The sequence below is a fragment of the Arvicola amphibius genome, chromosome 1 (genome assembly GCF_903992535.2).
Source record: "Arvicola amphibius chromosome 1, mArvAmp1.2, whole genome shotgun sequence".
Classification (NCBI taxonomy): domain Eukaryota; kingdom Metazoa; phylum Chordata; class Mammalia; order Rodentia; family Cricetidae; genus Arvicola; species Arvicola amphibius.
Window position 1 is genome coordinate 180926425 of NC_052047.1, and position 16994 is coordinate 180943418.

Genomic DNA, 16994 nt, shown 5'->3' on the forward strand with positions numbered 1-16994 from the left:
CAGCAAGTATTTAGCCTGTCTTCTACCACCCTCTGAGCTGATCACAGACATGCCTATCCTATAACACTAATATGATCATTTATACAAAATGCTTATTTTATATACCTAATTAACACAGAGCAGAGTTATAATAATGCATACAAATACCTCTTGAGACTGGCTTTTCTTTTTTTAAGACATGGTCTCACTATGTAATCTTGGGTAGCCTCAGACTTGCTATGAAGACCAGGATGACCTTAAACTCAAAGAGATCCTCCTGCCTCTTCCTCCCAAAAGATTTTCTCATAAATTTCTTTAACATACTAAATTCTGATCTAATATGCTCAGTCAGTTTTGCTGCAGATAAACATAATGATCAGCTAACAATTTTAAGATTAAAAGATAATTCTTATACATAGAGCATATATCTAGAGACAGAAAAATTTGCGATCAAACATGTTGCCTATGGTAACTGCCTATGGTATTCCTTGGATCTCAAATAATTTAATTATTTAAGTTACTTCTGGACTATGCCTAAATTTGTATTAATCATATTATGTTTCTTCCCCAACAGTATGGACAAGCAAGAGCTAAACAACAATAATTCTTCAATATTGAATGTTTTGGAAAATGACAAAGGAACCAGTAAAATAAAACACTCAAGAAATTACCATGCCCCTAAAAAGATACTACTACAGTGTCACATAAAGAGGTAATTTTTTAAAATATTTATTTGTTATGTATACAATATTCTGTCTGTGTGTATGTATGTCTGCAGGCCAGAAGAGGGCATTACAGATGGTTGTGAGCCACCATGTGGTTGCTGGGAATTGAACTCAGGACCTTTGGAAGAACAAGCAATGCTCTTAACCTCTGAGCCATCTCTCCAGCCCCCAAGAGGTAAATTTTTAAAATCCTACTCAGTCCCTCTAAATATATTTAGAGAAAATAAGCTGTGAAGAAACTAGGGGAAAAGGAAATTTCAAATGTTCCAAGAACCTCTGAATTCCTACAGTCTGAAAAGTTTCACTGTATAGACCTTTTATCTTAAGAGTTTCCTATAAGGTCTGGCAGCATCAGAATGCCTCCAGTAGGAGGAATCATTAAAGACTATTCTGGGGCAAAGAGTAGAAGAACATTTCCATCATGATCTGGAAGACAGGCACCTTAACACACTGGTTCTATGAAGTCCTAGTTTGTAACAGAGTACTTACCCCATATTGGTAAGTCATCTATGTACATCTGGTACCAATAGTGATTCTTGATAGCATACACAAATGCATCTCTCTTCTCTTTATCTAAGTCAATTTCACAGTAAGTACCTGGCATCACATCATCTGCAAAGTAAAAACTACAAATTAACCTACTGGCTTGCCAACAGTTACAGGAAATACAGCACAAAAAGAAAAGTCAGCATTTGCTTAAGCTAATGTCTATCCCCAACAGTCTGGTGAGAAGCATATGGGAGCTGAGAAAGTATTTTTTTATATCTTCTGTTACCTTAAAATGAAAGATTTTGATCATCTTTATTTTCAAAGATTGCCTTACACAAAGAAAACCCTAATGTAAAGAAAATTATACAAGAACAATAACAAAGTCACTTTAAAATAAATAAGCTGATATAAAAACAAAGAACAAAAAAGCTTAAGACACATAAGGAAATCTTATCTACAGTGTGGAAAAGCTCAAGGATATGAGCCTAAGCAGAGATGACAGTGTAGCTAAGCACACCCAGATATACATTTATTCCAACAGCACAGACCCCCAAGTCATCAGTGTCACAGAGGGCATGAGGACTCCTAATAACCCTTCACAATTATTAAGATCACAAGGCTAGCCTCTATCTGATAGGCATTTCTACTTATAAATCACTCAAAAATCCCCTAAAGATAAGTCATTTGCATCCCTGATTGCTTGCAAAAATAGTATTTTCGCAACTGTGTTCAGATGGTCTTTAATTTCTAATGTTTCAAATGTGCTTGTTTAAAAAAAAGATGTCAATCAAAAAGATTAAACTTTTGATATATTACTTAAGCAATCACAACAATATAAATCAATCTTAACAAGAACCAAAAAAGAATAAATTTTCTTACACTGTCATACTGGTAATTGAGACTCTGAAATACAATTTCCCCACAAAAAAAAATGAAAATTCTTAAATATTAATTAATGTTTCTTAAAGATTACAGATGAATGATGAATTTAATGGTTGTCTGTAACATTATTTTCTTAAGAACTAGTGATCTGAATTACAATTTTATATTCCAGAGCATGTCTTAGAAAACAGCTTCCCCTCATTAAGAGATTATTAGTCCAGAGTGGGTCCATCAAGATGACAAAGCGCACCCTGTCCCAAGGAACAGGCCCGGGAAGACCCAGCTACTCTTCCCCTCCACACAGAAGAAACCAATGCTGCCCAGGGCTTGTACATACATTTTCTTTCCACCTCATTGCCTTTTAGGCAACAAGGAATTTAGAATTTTCGTAATGGTAATATCTAATGCGGAACAATTAAGAATTAGGAAATAAATTGCTCTAAAGAGTTTCTACAGCAAAATCTAGAACTGTCAGCAGGAGGTACCCCAAAGAGACCTCTATAGTGTACAATAATGTACAAAGGGCAAGGGCAACAGCAGCTCAGAAGGGACAGATGGGACCAAAGAGTCCAGATTTGGAGGGCAATGAAGGGCAATGAATTGCTGTAGTGGCTGTGAAAGACGCGCAGTGATCCTGCAAAGCCATTGTATGTTCACTGTTTTAAAAAGGAACTGTTTAAATGGTCATTATCAATGTGGTAGTTTTAAGTAAAATGCTGTGATATTCAGTATGCATTTATTCACCTGCATAATGGATTCCCCAAAGTTTAACTCCAACATAACAGTTTCCTAATTGATATACCATCCTCTTCCCCTTCAGTCTACATGACTTAATAATCCGCAGTCCCTGCAAACATGGTATTCTCTGGCCTATAGAACTTGGGGCTCACACTAATGCTAGCAGGAAGGCCATTCTAAAACCTTTACATCCCACACTTTCTCCTCCACAGAGTAGTCCCTGATTTCTCACACCCAGACTGCCCCTTTGGCTGAGGTTCCTAGTTTTAACACCAATTTATTGTGGCACTGCAAAATGGACACTGGTAGGTCATTTTAATGAAACTCCTCTTTCATGAAGGCAAATATAAACATCACAAATAACTCAGCAGCCTGATCGTCCGACCAAAACAGCATTCTTCTCTCAGCAGGAACTACTTTGACGACAATGTGTACAAAGATGCCAAATCACCATCCACCTTCTGCATTAACTGAAAAACTAGCCTAAAAAGTCTCTCACCATGAATCACGGGTTGAAAATGACAACAGAGCACACCTCCCTTCAAATTCTAAAGATGCAACTGAGATTTTAGCAATGTAAAAATCTTGAGGGGACAAAAAGCCATAAGTTAGCAAATGTTGATACTTACTTTTCAAAGTAAGTAGATCCCAGAACTCAAGTGCCATTGTGTGCCCAATAAAAATCCAGAAGATATCACTGCAAATACTGAGTTCTCTAAGAATGTACCATGCCACCATACTTAACCTTCTTTTGATGGCATTACTAAAATGGAAAAGTAGACTCTTACCTCAAATCCACTAGCACTTAGCAAAGTTATCATGAAATCACCATATATGTACAAAGAGACATGGGTAAAGTCTTGAGTTCTGGTTTGAGTTCCACTACTCACTAGCCACCTGAACAAAAACAAATGGTTTAACCTCTGTGACCCTCACAGTCCCTCAATTGTGAAACTGAAAACAACTGTGCTGGCTCCTTTGAAGGCTGGAGTGTGAACGAATTCACAGCATTCTTGAATAAGTATTTTTGCCCTCACACTCTTGAGAACATCATGAAAGTGTTGTTTCCCCTACCACAAACCCACCCCCACCCTACCCTGCAAATGTACATTCACACAAAATTAAGTGCACAATTTCAGAGTGCCTATGAATGGATCCCTGAAGCCAGACGTCTGGTTAAACTCTGCATTCACAGCCCAACACTGTCTGGAATGTAATTACATCCTCAATAACTGCCATATATATTATTTAAAAAATAGACTGGAAATACTGGTATATGCAAAGTAATTTTAAAACTATATAAAAAGTACAGATTAATTGAGCAACCTGACTGGCAGCATAAACCATGCCATTTGTTAAATGGCTGCTTGGTAATAGGTATCACGAAATGCCAACTGGGCTTAGTGGTATTATCCTGTAATCCTAGCAATTTGGAAGTTAACACAGAAAGATTGCAAATTCAAAGTCAGCCAGGGCTACAGAGTAAGCTCAAAGGCAGGCCATGTAATTTAGTAAGGCTGAGTCTCAAAATAAAAAGTTTTTAAAACAAAGGCTAGAAATGTAGCTCAGTGCAAGAGTATTTGCTTAACATTCATGATATCCTCTTCTCAGTTCAATCCCTAACACTAAATAAAAAAGTGAAAGAAAGGGAGGAAGGAAGGGAAAAGAAAGGGAGGGACCAGATCATCTTGTAACTAGAGTGGGGGAAACTGCATATCCTAATTACAGAGTAGTATGTAGCCGCATTTGAAGAATAACAATATAAGAATAAACTCACAAGATGTTATAAGAAAAAAGGGAGAGGGCTGGAGAGATGGCTCAGAGGTTAAGAGCATTGCCTGCTCTTCCAAAGGTCCTGAGTTCAATTCCCAGCAACCACATGGTGGCTCACAACCATCTGTAATGGGGTCTGGTGCCCTCTTCTGGCCTGCAGAAGAGTATTGTATACATAATAAATAAATAAAAAGAAAAAAGGGAGAAAAAAAATAATTACATATAACTTATTGAGTTAAAAATACTCAAGACACTGACATGTAATAAGCATTATATAAGGACTGAGCATTAAAAAAATAACATAGGTATCATGAATTCAATTTTCACTTTCTTGTGACAGGATCTCACCATGGACACCAGGTTGCAGGGAAATCCCAATCCTTCCATCTCAGCCTCACAAGTGTTAGAATTACAGGACTGTACAAATACACTTCATTTAATTTTATATATTTTTAAACAACTTAGATGAATAGAAATTTCCATTTTTATATTCTTCTGTAGACCCTAAATTTTATGTATTGAAACTGTATTACAATTAGCAGAAGATACTAAAGAATCAAAGAACTGACAAGTTTCAGATTCTCATTGTTGGTCTGGTTAAAGCACTGATTGATTGAAACCAACAGAAGAAAAATCTAGCAGCAAGTTCCCATACCTCCAGTTTTCGAGGCAAGTTTAAGCATAGGTGGTTTTCTTCTCCCTCCTAAAGCCCCACAAATGCCCATATGATAGAATGTGAGTCCATCAGAAGAGAAAGCAGAAATAGTGATGGTTGTCACTTTCTGCTGCTGTGACAAAACACCGTGTCCACGGCAACATGAAAGAAGGGTTTATTTGGGCTCACAGTTCCAGAGATAGAGTCCATCACAGCAGGGAAGCATGGCAGCAAGCAAGCATGGTGGCTGGAGCAGACGCTGAGGGCTCACAGACTGAACCACAAGCTCCAAAAAGAAAGCAAACTGAAATGAAGCCCACCCCCAAGTGACATCCTTTCTCTAGGAAGGCCATAACCTGCTAAACTCATCCAAACAGCACCACCAAAAAAGGAGCAAGTATTCAAACATCTGAACTATGGGAACTTTCTCATCCACACCATTATAAATGAAAAGAAGAGTTTAAAACATTTTTGAAAAAGGAAAAACAGAATCTATTCAGTGACACATAACACAGAGCTGCGGGATGGGAGGCACCTGACGTCGCAGAACACCTAAGATAGCGCAGACCTTGAAATGCAAACAACAGATGTCAGGGCTGAACATATAGAATAATTACATGCAAATATTTATATGAAGTGTATGATGGTAGCTTACACCTTTGATCCTAGGACTTAGAAGGCAAGAGACAGAAGGACCACAAGTTTCAGGTTAACCTGGAGTACTTAACAAAATCTTATGTTAAAAAAAAAATCAAGAGCTAGGGATGTCACTCAGTTTGATTCCTAGAACTAAGAAGAAGCAGAAAATGATGACAACAAACACAATTTTAAAAAAATGGCAAAGAAGACAAGAAATTAGAAAGGCTGTGAGGCTGGATGCTCATGTTCTTTCCCTACCCACCACACAGCTAGATGAATACCCTCAACTTGTCCCCTGCTGCAGAGACAGGGACAGAACGTGCTTCCTCTGGAGAGTTTCTAAAGGCTCCGGACGCAGTAGCAGTGGAAACAGCAGAAGTTAGGGACTGAAAACAGGGTGAGGGATTGTGCAGTAAAAACTTTCCAACTGAAGAAGCAAACCTGCTACTCCAAGTTCCTTCTCCATCCTTTGGCAGTCAGGACTATTCCACCCAGGCAGATATTCGATTAGAAATGTCGCCTTTGGGAATGAGAGCAGCCAAGCTGGAGAGTCACTTAACTTTAAGTACATAAGGCTTTAAACAGCACTGACATTTCTCCATATCTGCAGAACTCTAAATTTACCAAATCACTCAAGGTAAAAAGAAGTACAAAATGTCATCTATATATTAGGTTAGGATATTTAAAGAAGAAATTTAAAAGAAAACTAATATAGCATATGGAAAGGAAGAATCCCTAAAAGTCACTATTTTTCAACTATTAATGCCCTTTATTATACCAATTCTCAAATAATGGGAAAAGATGCTGGGCAGTAACCTCTCCTAGTTAAGAATACTATCCCAGTTGGGCATGATGGCTCACTCCTGTAACCTCGGCACTTGGGAGACTAAGGCAGAGAGGATCGTAAGTTCAAAGTTAACCTCAGCAAAGGCCAGCAAGGGATATAAAATAAGCTCTAGGCTTAGGCTAGCCTGGCCCACATGGTAATACCTTTACATACAGAGAGACAGAGACAGAGACAGAGACAGAGACAGAGAGACACACATACACACAGAGAGGGGGGGGGGAGAACAAAACAAACATAAGAATTACAATCTCAGATCATCAAAAGAAACCAATTGTCATAAAACTAAGTACACACTGTCCAGGTGCTAGACAAATTATTAAGAGCTTACTCAGTCTTAGCAGCTAAGGTGTGCAAGAATGCACTAGACTAGAGGAACTGCAGGGGAGTAGAGTAGTTTGGGAATGTATAAAATTCTACAATCGGCAAACTAACTTTCATAATTGCTAATACATAAACAAGTAGAATTCAGATCTTATATATATATATATATATATATATTAGTAAGCACAGCAATTACCATTTCTCAAACATAAACTATATACCAGTACTTTTAAAAGTACATTATTTCACTTAACCTAACAATAATTCTATCAGGTTATAATATTCCCCATGCTTCCCAGACAAGAACTTTAAAAGATCAAAGAGACGGAATTATCTGCCTACAACCACACAAGTAGGCACAGGCAGAGCTGAGCTGTACCATGTCTGACTCTAAAACACAAGTTCTTTCCACTCCATAACAGCAATGTTCTAAGAGATAGTACCCATAATTAGAAAGTAATAAAATCAGGCCTGGCACAAGGATGCCTAATATAGATCTGTCTTTGTACAGTTAATGCGTTTTCTCCAAATGGTCTCAATTAGCATGTTTCTCTAGCACTAGCATATTTTAAAAAAAAGAAAGCTGTGCATAAAATTTGAAGTGAGAGGCATCCTACACAACCCAGACTCCAGACTATGGTTAGTTCCTTAACATAATCTCTCTAGTGACCTTCAACGCTACAAAATGGTACCAATCCAATTATCTTGATAATATCTTCTAGGTTAAAAAAAAAAAACAAAACTGTTTCTGCATGTATTATGCTTACATGTATGCATGTGAGTTTCTGTTTATATGCATATGTATGTGGTACATGTGTTATTTTTAAAATTTTTATTTCCTATAAATATGCCTTCAGAAGAATCATTAAAAGTCAAATGCTTGATATGAAAGACTTAAAAAAAATAGTAGCTAGATATAATGGTAATGAGTGTAATCCCAGCACTCAGGAGGTGAAAACTCAAGGCCAGCCTCAGCTCCATAACAAGTTTGCAGCCAGTCTGAGTTTCATGACTCCCTAACCAACCAAACTGTTCACACTGAGACAGTGCTGGTTCTGCTTTCTAGAGCACTATTAGTATGTGATACGTCAAGAACAGACTGCCCACATCTGGGTCTCCAAAAGTGCATTATACCTTTAAAAGTTCATAAAATTTAAGTAACAATCGGGAACGCTTTGAAAGCATGATCATCTCTATCCATGAACCAAAAAAAAAAAAAAAAAAAAAAAAAAAAAAGTACAGTAGCGGAAAAAAAATCAATTCCTAGCGGCTACTTCATCTGGACTACCCCAGTTAGTAGCTGTTCTGGCTGTACTCAGCTGAAGGTGTACAGCTGGCTAGACCACAAGAACTGCTGTCTTTCAGAGAGTAATAACTGGTAGTTCTTTCATGCCTCAAGTGTTTAGCTTAATCTGAAAAGAAAACAAACCTCACTTTCAAGCCCATGAAAATGGCCTCTGACTATTTATCTCCATCTCAGACTCAAGCAATTGGAAGGTTAAGAAGAAAGGAAGGTTAAGACTGCTGAAGAAATGTTTCTTCAGGCACAAAAAGCGTAAGGTTTTCAAATCTGATGAAATCACTGCACCAAAGCAGGACTTGTAGGTTTACTCTCTCTCTCGCTGGCTCCTCTCTATTAAGTGAGACATGTCTACCAAATATGGAAAAAGAGAAGCTGGGTGGATATAGTATTGAGGTTCTCAAAGATCACATGTTCCAGTTTAGTTTCTTCCTATTTGTGATTAAATATTTCAGTTACCTTATTAAATTAAAACATATGCCTCAGGGTATGTTTCCAATACTCATAAAATTATAGGCCACACTACCGTGGTTTAAATTTACAACTCAATTTTATAATTAAGTCCCAAGGGTAGGTATAAAATTTACACTCATCTTCAAAACATTAACAGAAAAATCTGATAAATAAGAACATAATTTAACAAACCAAAGTAACATTATCTTCATACCTCATTTCAAAGCCATCTCCCAATGCACTAAAAATATCAGAAGTCAAAATTGGAGCAAACAATTTTATTACAATTGATACAGTAAAAGAAATGAGGCTGCAAACAAAGCTCCTGAGTACAAAGCCCACGTTCTATTAAAAATCAAGACCCTTAAAGATCCTGCAGAACTCCAACTTCTCAGAGATGCTTTAGCCACAATGCCTGTGCAAGAAATCAAGGCCTGTGACATCTGTGTAAGGAGTACTCTGACAAACTCCACAGAGGAACACACTAAGAGTAAACACACAGTCTCACCGACAGCACCAATAGACTTCCCCTCAAGTTTAACAGAGTCTGACTTAAATCTTAAATATTCTTTAGGTGCTAAGAGAATAATTAATATAACAATAACAGATACATTCTGAGTATACTGTACAAGTTAAATCTGTGGTTTTACACAAACTCTTCAGAACCACATATCCCTTTGGAGATCCCACAACTCCAAAAATTACTTTCTTAGGAATTTTGTGAAGGCCTTCCCTGGCCATGCATGTATATAACTAAGGGGTTTGCTGGAAAAGTACGTTTCAGAAAAATAGAGAAACATTCTAGGAACAATTTACTTCGTTAAACATCCTATAATATACAACCCATAAAATAAAATTCCTGGCCCCAATGTCATCAAGGATTATTAATGTTAACTTACCTTTAAATTTAATATCCAGGCCACTAAATTCTAATTCAACTCCTTGAAGTGCTTCTCCCAAAGTTTCATGGTAATGACTGATACTTTTTTTTGACCCTACACAGAATGGAAGTGAAAAGTATTTATAGGTTTCTTGGCGATTGTGGTAGGGCCCAACAGTATTCATCCATAAAACAACTTCTTCTTTATCTTGATACTGTAAGAAGAAAAACAAGACATGTACTTTTAAAATGTCTAATTCAATTAAGTGTATTGTCTACATTCAAGATACTAAAACGACGAAACAGTAGAAACTTAATCTGAGTACCAATGCCCACACTTTCAAAATCAAGTTTCATGGCTCTTAAAATTGTATCCTAATTGTGGTCTCAGGATCCATTTTCTCCAAACTTTGTTTTACAAAAGAAAATATTTTTTAAAAGTCCAACAGCTTGTAACAGTAGGTTTACAACTATTAAGCAATGGTAAGCTCCAAAACAACATAATTTGACAGGGTAACCTGCACAAGGAAGGAAGGAACAAAACCAACAGCATATCGAGAACCTCATGATTCCCCCCCCCACACACACACACAAATGTCAGCACAAACAAATACAACCTTCCCTCTCTTAGTCTTTCTCGCAGATACTGATCAAAGACCTAGACAAGAGACAAATAGAGCAACACTGAAACCAACACAAGAACATGCAAAGCCAATCCCACCTGTCAAGAAAGACTCACCTTGCATGTATTTCAATAATAATTATACCTCTAACCATCAGTGAATATTACACATAGCCACATATAGGCCTGAGACAGCCAACTTCATCTTTTTATGGCCCAGCAGTCGGATATGCCAAAGATTTCTTAAAATCTCTAAAATTTAAAATTCATAGCAATATTAACTAGACACTATCAGATTTCTTTTTTAAAAATATTTATTTTTAAATTGTGTTCATGTGTTTGTGTGTATGTGTGTGTTCCTGTGTGTGAGCCCTTGGAAGCAAGAGGCATCAGATTTACCCGGAACTGGAGGTACAAGAAGTAGTGATGTGCCCTGTATGGGTGCTAGAAACTGAAGTCTGGCCCTCTACAAGATCAGCAAGTGCTCAGACACTCTCAGGTCAACTAAAAATATAAAAGTTAATCCAATGGAATAGTATTTATGAAGTACCTAGAATGTGCCAACAACCGTGTTGGCCACTGAGGATTCTGTTTTCAACAGAATATGTCCCCCACCCTACTAATCTCTTAAAGGGAATGAATCATGTAACAGGAAGATACACAACTAGCAACGCAGGAAATTCTATTCCTAGTTCTCCCACTGAAAACTGAACAATAAATACTTTCAACAAAAATGTATTATTTTTTTCTTTTTTGATACATGGTCTCTCTGTGTAGCCCTGGCTGTCCTGAAACTAGACCTAGCTGGCCTGAAACTCACAGAGATCCACCTGCCTCTGCCTTCTGAGTGCTGGGATTAGAGGTGTGTGCCACCACCACCCAAAATCTACCATGTTTACAACCAAATTCACCCTACTCAAATCTACCAGTTTCAACTGTTTTCCTAATGACACAATTCTCTAGCCATAGAGATTCAAACCCAAGGTTCTTTGTCTTCCAGAAAATCCCTAACCACTAGTTAATAGACTCTTACACCAAAAGTCTGCTTCTTCCTTTATGCTCATACCACTACCACCCTAATCATACTAAATGCCTCATTGTCCATGCAAGACATCATTCAAATCATCAAAGAAACAAAAACTATCTTACTGTCCAAAGACTCAGGTAGCACACTGCAAGTCCTAAGTTAGATATTAAGATATAGGAACAATAAAAAGATCCTTCATCATCCAGGCATGATGACACATAACTCCAGCATTGGGAGGCAGAGACAGGAGACTCTCAGTTTCAGACCAGCCTGGTCTATGTACTGCATTCCAGACCACACAGAGCTACACAGCCATATCCTGTCTCAAAAATAAAGAATATTCTTCCCTCCAAGTTCCCAATCCAGACAAAACTATACAAATGACTAACAATGGAAGAAAAGGTTCTGATTACAGAGAACTATTGTAGAAACAATAAAGGAACAATTAATACTGCTTTAGCAGAGAAAGGTCAGGGTGAAAAGGAACACAGAAAACCATAAGCTGCTTCAGGTTAAGTTTAGAAAACTGCTACAGCTAATCTCCACTTGTGACGTAAAGAATCTGGGGTCTGAGTCCTGACGTCTCTATAGACCTCCATCCATAACTACTCCTTTTATTTGGGGGCAGGACTGACGAATCTATATGTACAACATTTGTTCTCCCAAAATGCACAAACACAGAGCACTAATCAAAGTACTCCTTTCTACTTGCACATCCTCAGAATTCTCCAAACAGATCAACAACCACTCTCTGATCACAGTTCCAAGAATCAAAACCTTTTCACCAAGGCAAAGTGCTACAATGTAAAAAAGTATTTAATACCACTGGTAAACACTGAAGAAAAGGTGGCATGTTGAGTACACTGGCAATTTAGTCAGTCTGAAGCATGCACTAACTATAACAGTATTCATTCAGAGATGAAAGAGGGAGCAACACTTGCAAACGGAACATTGTACAGAAGTGCCCACTAAAGAGAACCTGGCCCTGAATTCCGCTGAGTCTGTAGAAGTATTATATGCAACTCCAGAAAGTACCTTTAAGATAAACCTCAATATACATATTCTTTAGAAATAAAAAAATCTGAACATAATTATTTCTTTAAAGTAAGACAGTCATGTACTTTATATACACTGAAACAGTTTAAGGGTTACAATGTAGATTAAACCCACATTCTGAAATGAAGTTAGTTATTCTGAACATCTGTGAAGCCTTGACAGGCTGCTAAAGTTGTGCTGCATGAGTCAAGAACTAGAACAAAAAAACCTGCACATTCTCAGGTCTAAGATGCTCTCTAGGAAGAGGCCTAAGGTAGCAGAAACACAAAGTTGCAGGTGAACTGCAAGTACTGTAACAACAGTATCTCACTGCAGTCTAAGCCTTTGGGAACAGGGCTCAGGGAGTAATCAGAAACACACTGGAGTTGCAGGTGAGCGCTAAGGCACAAACAATGCTTCACTTCTTTTCCAAGGCTCCTTTTATGCAGTCAAATACAATGAATGGAAAATGTTTATTACTTCATTCCATATTTTATTGAGCCTGAAAGTAAAGTCAGGAACTCATTCTCACTAAGCACAGTGGCACACACTAATCACACGCTCAGGAAGTTGTGGCAGGAAGGTTGTGAGTTTGAAGCTAGTCTAAGCTACATAGTAAGACTCTCTCTTAGAAAAACTGGAGTTTCATCTTCAGAGAAAAAAACATGTTTAAAAATATCTTGAAGCTCAAAGAACCAAAAGATTTTAAAGAGCCTTATTAGATGAGGAAGCTGCAGACAAATTCTCTAAGCTCCCCCAGTCTGTAAGAAGGCTTTTCTTTCATTAATCTACCTGTTAGAAACCTATGGTAAAGGCTGGTCTAGTTCCTTCCCAAAACATCCCAAGAAGTCTAAGCACACACTTAAAATCTTTGCTTAGAAAAACTACACTGGGCAACGGCACTGAGAAACAGGATATTAAAATGTACCTGGGGGAAGGACTGTCAAGGAAGCATAGCAGAAGTTGCTAGCACAGCAGTAATTCCTTCCATCTGAAGCCTCTGGGGGAAGCGACCACAAGAACGGAGAATCCAGCTTCTTCAGTCTTCACCTGGTCACTCCCAGCCTTGAGAAGACTCACTGACACTCCGTCCGCTCTGCCCACTGACACAGTCCTCCTTCCCTTTTGTACCTGACCTTTTTCCTCCCTCTCCCTGCAATCCACCACGCCCAGGTTTTTTCCAGGTAGTCAAATTCTACTTGCCCTTCAGATGCACTGAAGGCTCCTTTCTCAATTCCTCGGGTAAGGCCTTAACCAGCCATCCCCAGCACGGCATGAGCTAATCAGCTTCTGTAATAGCACCACACTAGCTGCCATTTTCTAACTGCATGTAGGAGCTAGGCATAGTTCTAAATAAAGTCTTTATATAAACATGGAATCTTCTCAAAACTCTGTGAGATGGGCCATATTACTTTGCCTATTTTACACATTCAAAACAAAAACAAGAGAGATTTTACACAATTTGTCCAAGCCAAGAGTGGTAAGATACACCAGTAAATCACATCCTTTGGAAGGCTGAGGTAGAAAAGAGGTAAATTTGATGTTGCATCAGGCTCCAAAGCAAATTCTAGGTCAGGCTTGGCTACCTAGCAAGGCTTTGTCTCATGAAGTTGTTCAAGCTTATATAATTATTAGTACCAAGTTTACAACTTAGGACTATACTTTTGCTGACTCCTAGGCAGCTTTACTAACCAAAAAGAAATAAATAAAAGAAAGTAAAACTGTACAGAGCAACAAAAGTGTACAGCATTCAATGCCAAACTTTTCATTTGAGACGTCAATCTACCCCAAAGAAAAAAACTTCAGATACTACTTACACTCTATTCTCCAAAGTCAAAACCGTCTTCTAAAGCAGTCATAGTGTTGGGTCCTGTTTATTCTGCTTATGTTTGAGATGCGAACCCCAAAACTTTCTTCCCTGACAGATGTCATCAATTCCCCCCCCCCTACAGGAGGAGCACTGAAGAAGTGTTGCTGACCTCTTTGTAAAACATGAATAAAGAAATCAGAAATTATGCTGCCCACTAAGGATCAAGAGCTCAGAATAAGGCAAATACTGCCTTTCATTTTACAGGAAAGAAACATGTTGACTTTAAAATGTTTTTACCAAAAAAAGCAAAATCCATCTCTGCTAGTACTTCAGAATTTAGTTTCAAAAGCTTTTCAGTTATTTAAAACCACACATAAGGATGCTAATACAAATAAATTGGAAATGCAGTTTTGAATCATAGGTTGAGATAACCACTTTTTCTTAAAAGAGCTCTGCACCTAAACTTTCAGTCTATCATTAAGTATGGCCCCAAGCAGGACCAAGTGCAGCATGTCCTACAAAACAAATCTGCATCAGCACACTCACAAACTCCAAGGGTAAATCTTCAAATACGGTCCTAATGTTCCTTCTGACAACGACTAAGACAAAGGCTGATTTGCCAAGCATACAGATCCTACTTCGGGGGCTAGAGAGCTGTTTCAGTGGTTAGGAGCACCTGCTGCTCTTGAAGAGGCTTCAGGTTCAGTTCTCAGCACCTAGAAGGCAGCTCACAACCTGTTCTAGAGGCTCTGATGCCCACTTCTGGCCTCCATGGGCACTGCATGCACATGGTACCTCTTATTTACATACAAGCCAAACACCCATACACAGAAAATACAAATTGAGTCTTACAAGCCAAACACCCATACACAGAAAATACAAATTGAGTCTTCCTTAAAACCTTTTTCCATATCATTCAGTGATACAATATAAAATGTTTTCAGCAGAGGAATCCTAGGCACAGGTGGGGTCCTCCCCTTATCAGAAGTACTGAAACTACAACTACAAAGAACTAGAAAGAAATGGGGTTCCAGGAAGGAGCCTAAAGATGCATGACTACGACTACAAGCTAACATGAGGAACAGTTTGGTTTTGTTCACTGTGCTTTAAGCGAGCTTCATGCTTCCAGCAGAGTATCTTTGTCCCTAGTAGGTACTTAATTATTCAAGTCATTCAGTAGACACTAGCTAAGTATTCCTAGGACTGAGCACAGTCATAGTGTGTATGTAGCAGGTGTGAAGGAACACAATGACAAGACACAACATTGTGATCATGTTGAGAAACAGAACCCATACAAATCTCCAAGTGCTTTTCACCCACTGAGTCATCTTCCTTACTCCATTCACTTACTTTAAAAGCCATTAAAGGGGGCGGTGGGGTCTCACTACGTAGCCCTGGCTAGTCTGGAACTCACAAGAGATCCAGCTGCCTGTTTCCCAGTGCTAGGATTAAAGGTATGTCTGACCACATCTGGCTTTAAGAGACCTTTTGATGACCCCTCAGTCATGTAATAAGAGGCTGTCTTTAGTGAGTGGAAGCATTCTTTGGTTTTAATTTCAAGCAGTATGTCCTATAATCTACAAGTCCAACTTTTATTTTTTTTTTATTATTTTTTTGGGGGGGTTTTCGAGACAGGGTTTCTCTGCAGCTTTTTTTTTAGAGCCTGTCCTGGAACTAGTTCTTGTAGACCAGGCTGGCCTCGAACTCACAGAGATCCGCCTGCCTCTGCCTCCCGAGTGCTGGGATTAAAGGCGTGCGCCACCACCGCCCGGCCAAGTCCAACTTTTAAAAACTCAAAGTAGCACATTCTCCAGAAGTCAACAGCACATTTCCTTCCCATTATTTTTCTAGGAATATCAGAACAACTTTGGATACATCATCACATAAAGACTACTTGGGGCGAGAATGTGGCTCAGTGGACAGAGGTACTTGTTGCTAAGCCTGATAACCTGAATGTCAGTTCCAAGTCTACATGGTAGAAATAAAGAACCATTTCCCCCAAGTTGTCTGCTGCCCTCTATATGCCCACTGTGGTACGTACATACTCATCCACCCAAACCACAGAAAAAAAAATAAACGAATGTAAAAACATTAAAAACAAAAGAATACTACATGGATAAAATGGCAAACTAAATCCTACTTAAGTAGCAGATACAGAAAAAGGGGAGAAAAGGGGAACTTTTGGGGAGAACAATAAGTAGTCATTCCTTCTTAGAACCAGCTACTAATTTGGGGGACCCATAACAAAAATTATACTATCTAGTCAGGAATAATGATGCATGCTAGTAGCCTCAGCTATTCAGAGAGCCAAGGCAGGAGAATCACTTGAAATCATGAACAGCTTGGCCAATACTGACACCCCATCCCCATAAAAGCAACAACAAAGAACTGGAGAGATGGCTCAACAGTTAAGAGAGCTAGTTAACTCTTCTATGGCTTGGTTCCCAGCACCCACACAGAGTGTAACGCACCACCATCTGTAACTCTAAATCCAAAGGATCCAACACCCTCCTATGGCCTCCAAGGGCAAACACAAACATGTAAACACACTCTGATACATACACGTGCATAAATAACAAATTTTTACAAATAAAAATAATCAAAAAGCATTAAGAAAGAAAGAGTGCTATGCAGTGGTTGCACACGCCTTTAATTCCAGCACTTGGGAGGCAGAGGCAGGTGGCTCTCTGTGAGTTCAAGGCCAGCCTGGTCTACAGAGTGAGACAGGCTCCAAAGCTACAGAAAAACCCTATCTCAAAGAAAGAAAGAAAGGAGTGGAAAGGAGAGAGGAAGAGATGGAGGAAGGGAGGGAAAAGACC

General features: G+C 38.6%; 1 protein-coding gene across 2 annotated transcripts in view; it reads right to left on the reverse strand.

Annotated features, from left to right (window-relative positions):
• Positions 1 to 16994, reverse strand: part of Tm9sf3 (transmembrane 9 superfamily member 3) — a 51829-nt gene that overhangs the window by 31936 nt on the left and 2899 nt on the right. For both annotated transcript variants that reach the window (XM_038327107.2, XM_038327116.1), the window contains exons 2-3: positions 9701 to 9896; positions 1194 to 1316 (exon numbers count right to left, since the gene is read on the reverse strand). In XM_038327107.2, the coding sequence (XP_038183035.1) occupies positions 1194 to 1316; positions 9701 to 9896 (319 nt within the window). The remainder of the gene's footprint in view (positions 1 to 1193; positions 1317 to 9700; positions 9897 to 16994) is intronic.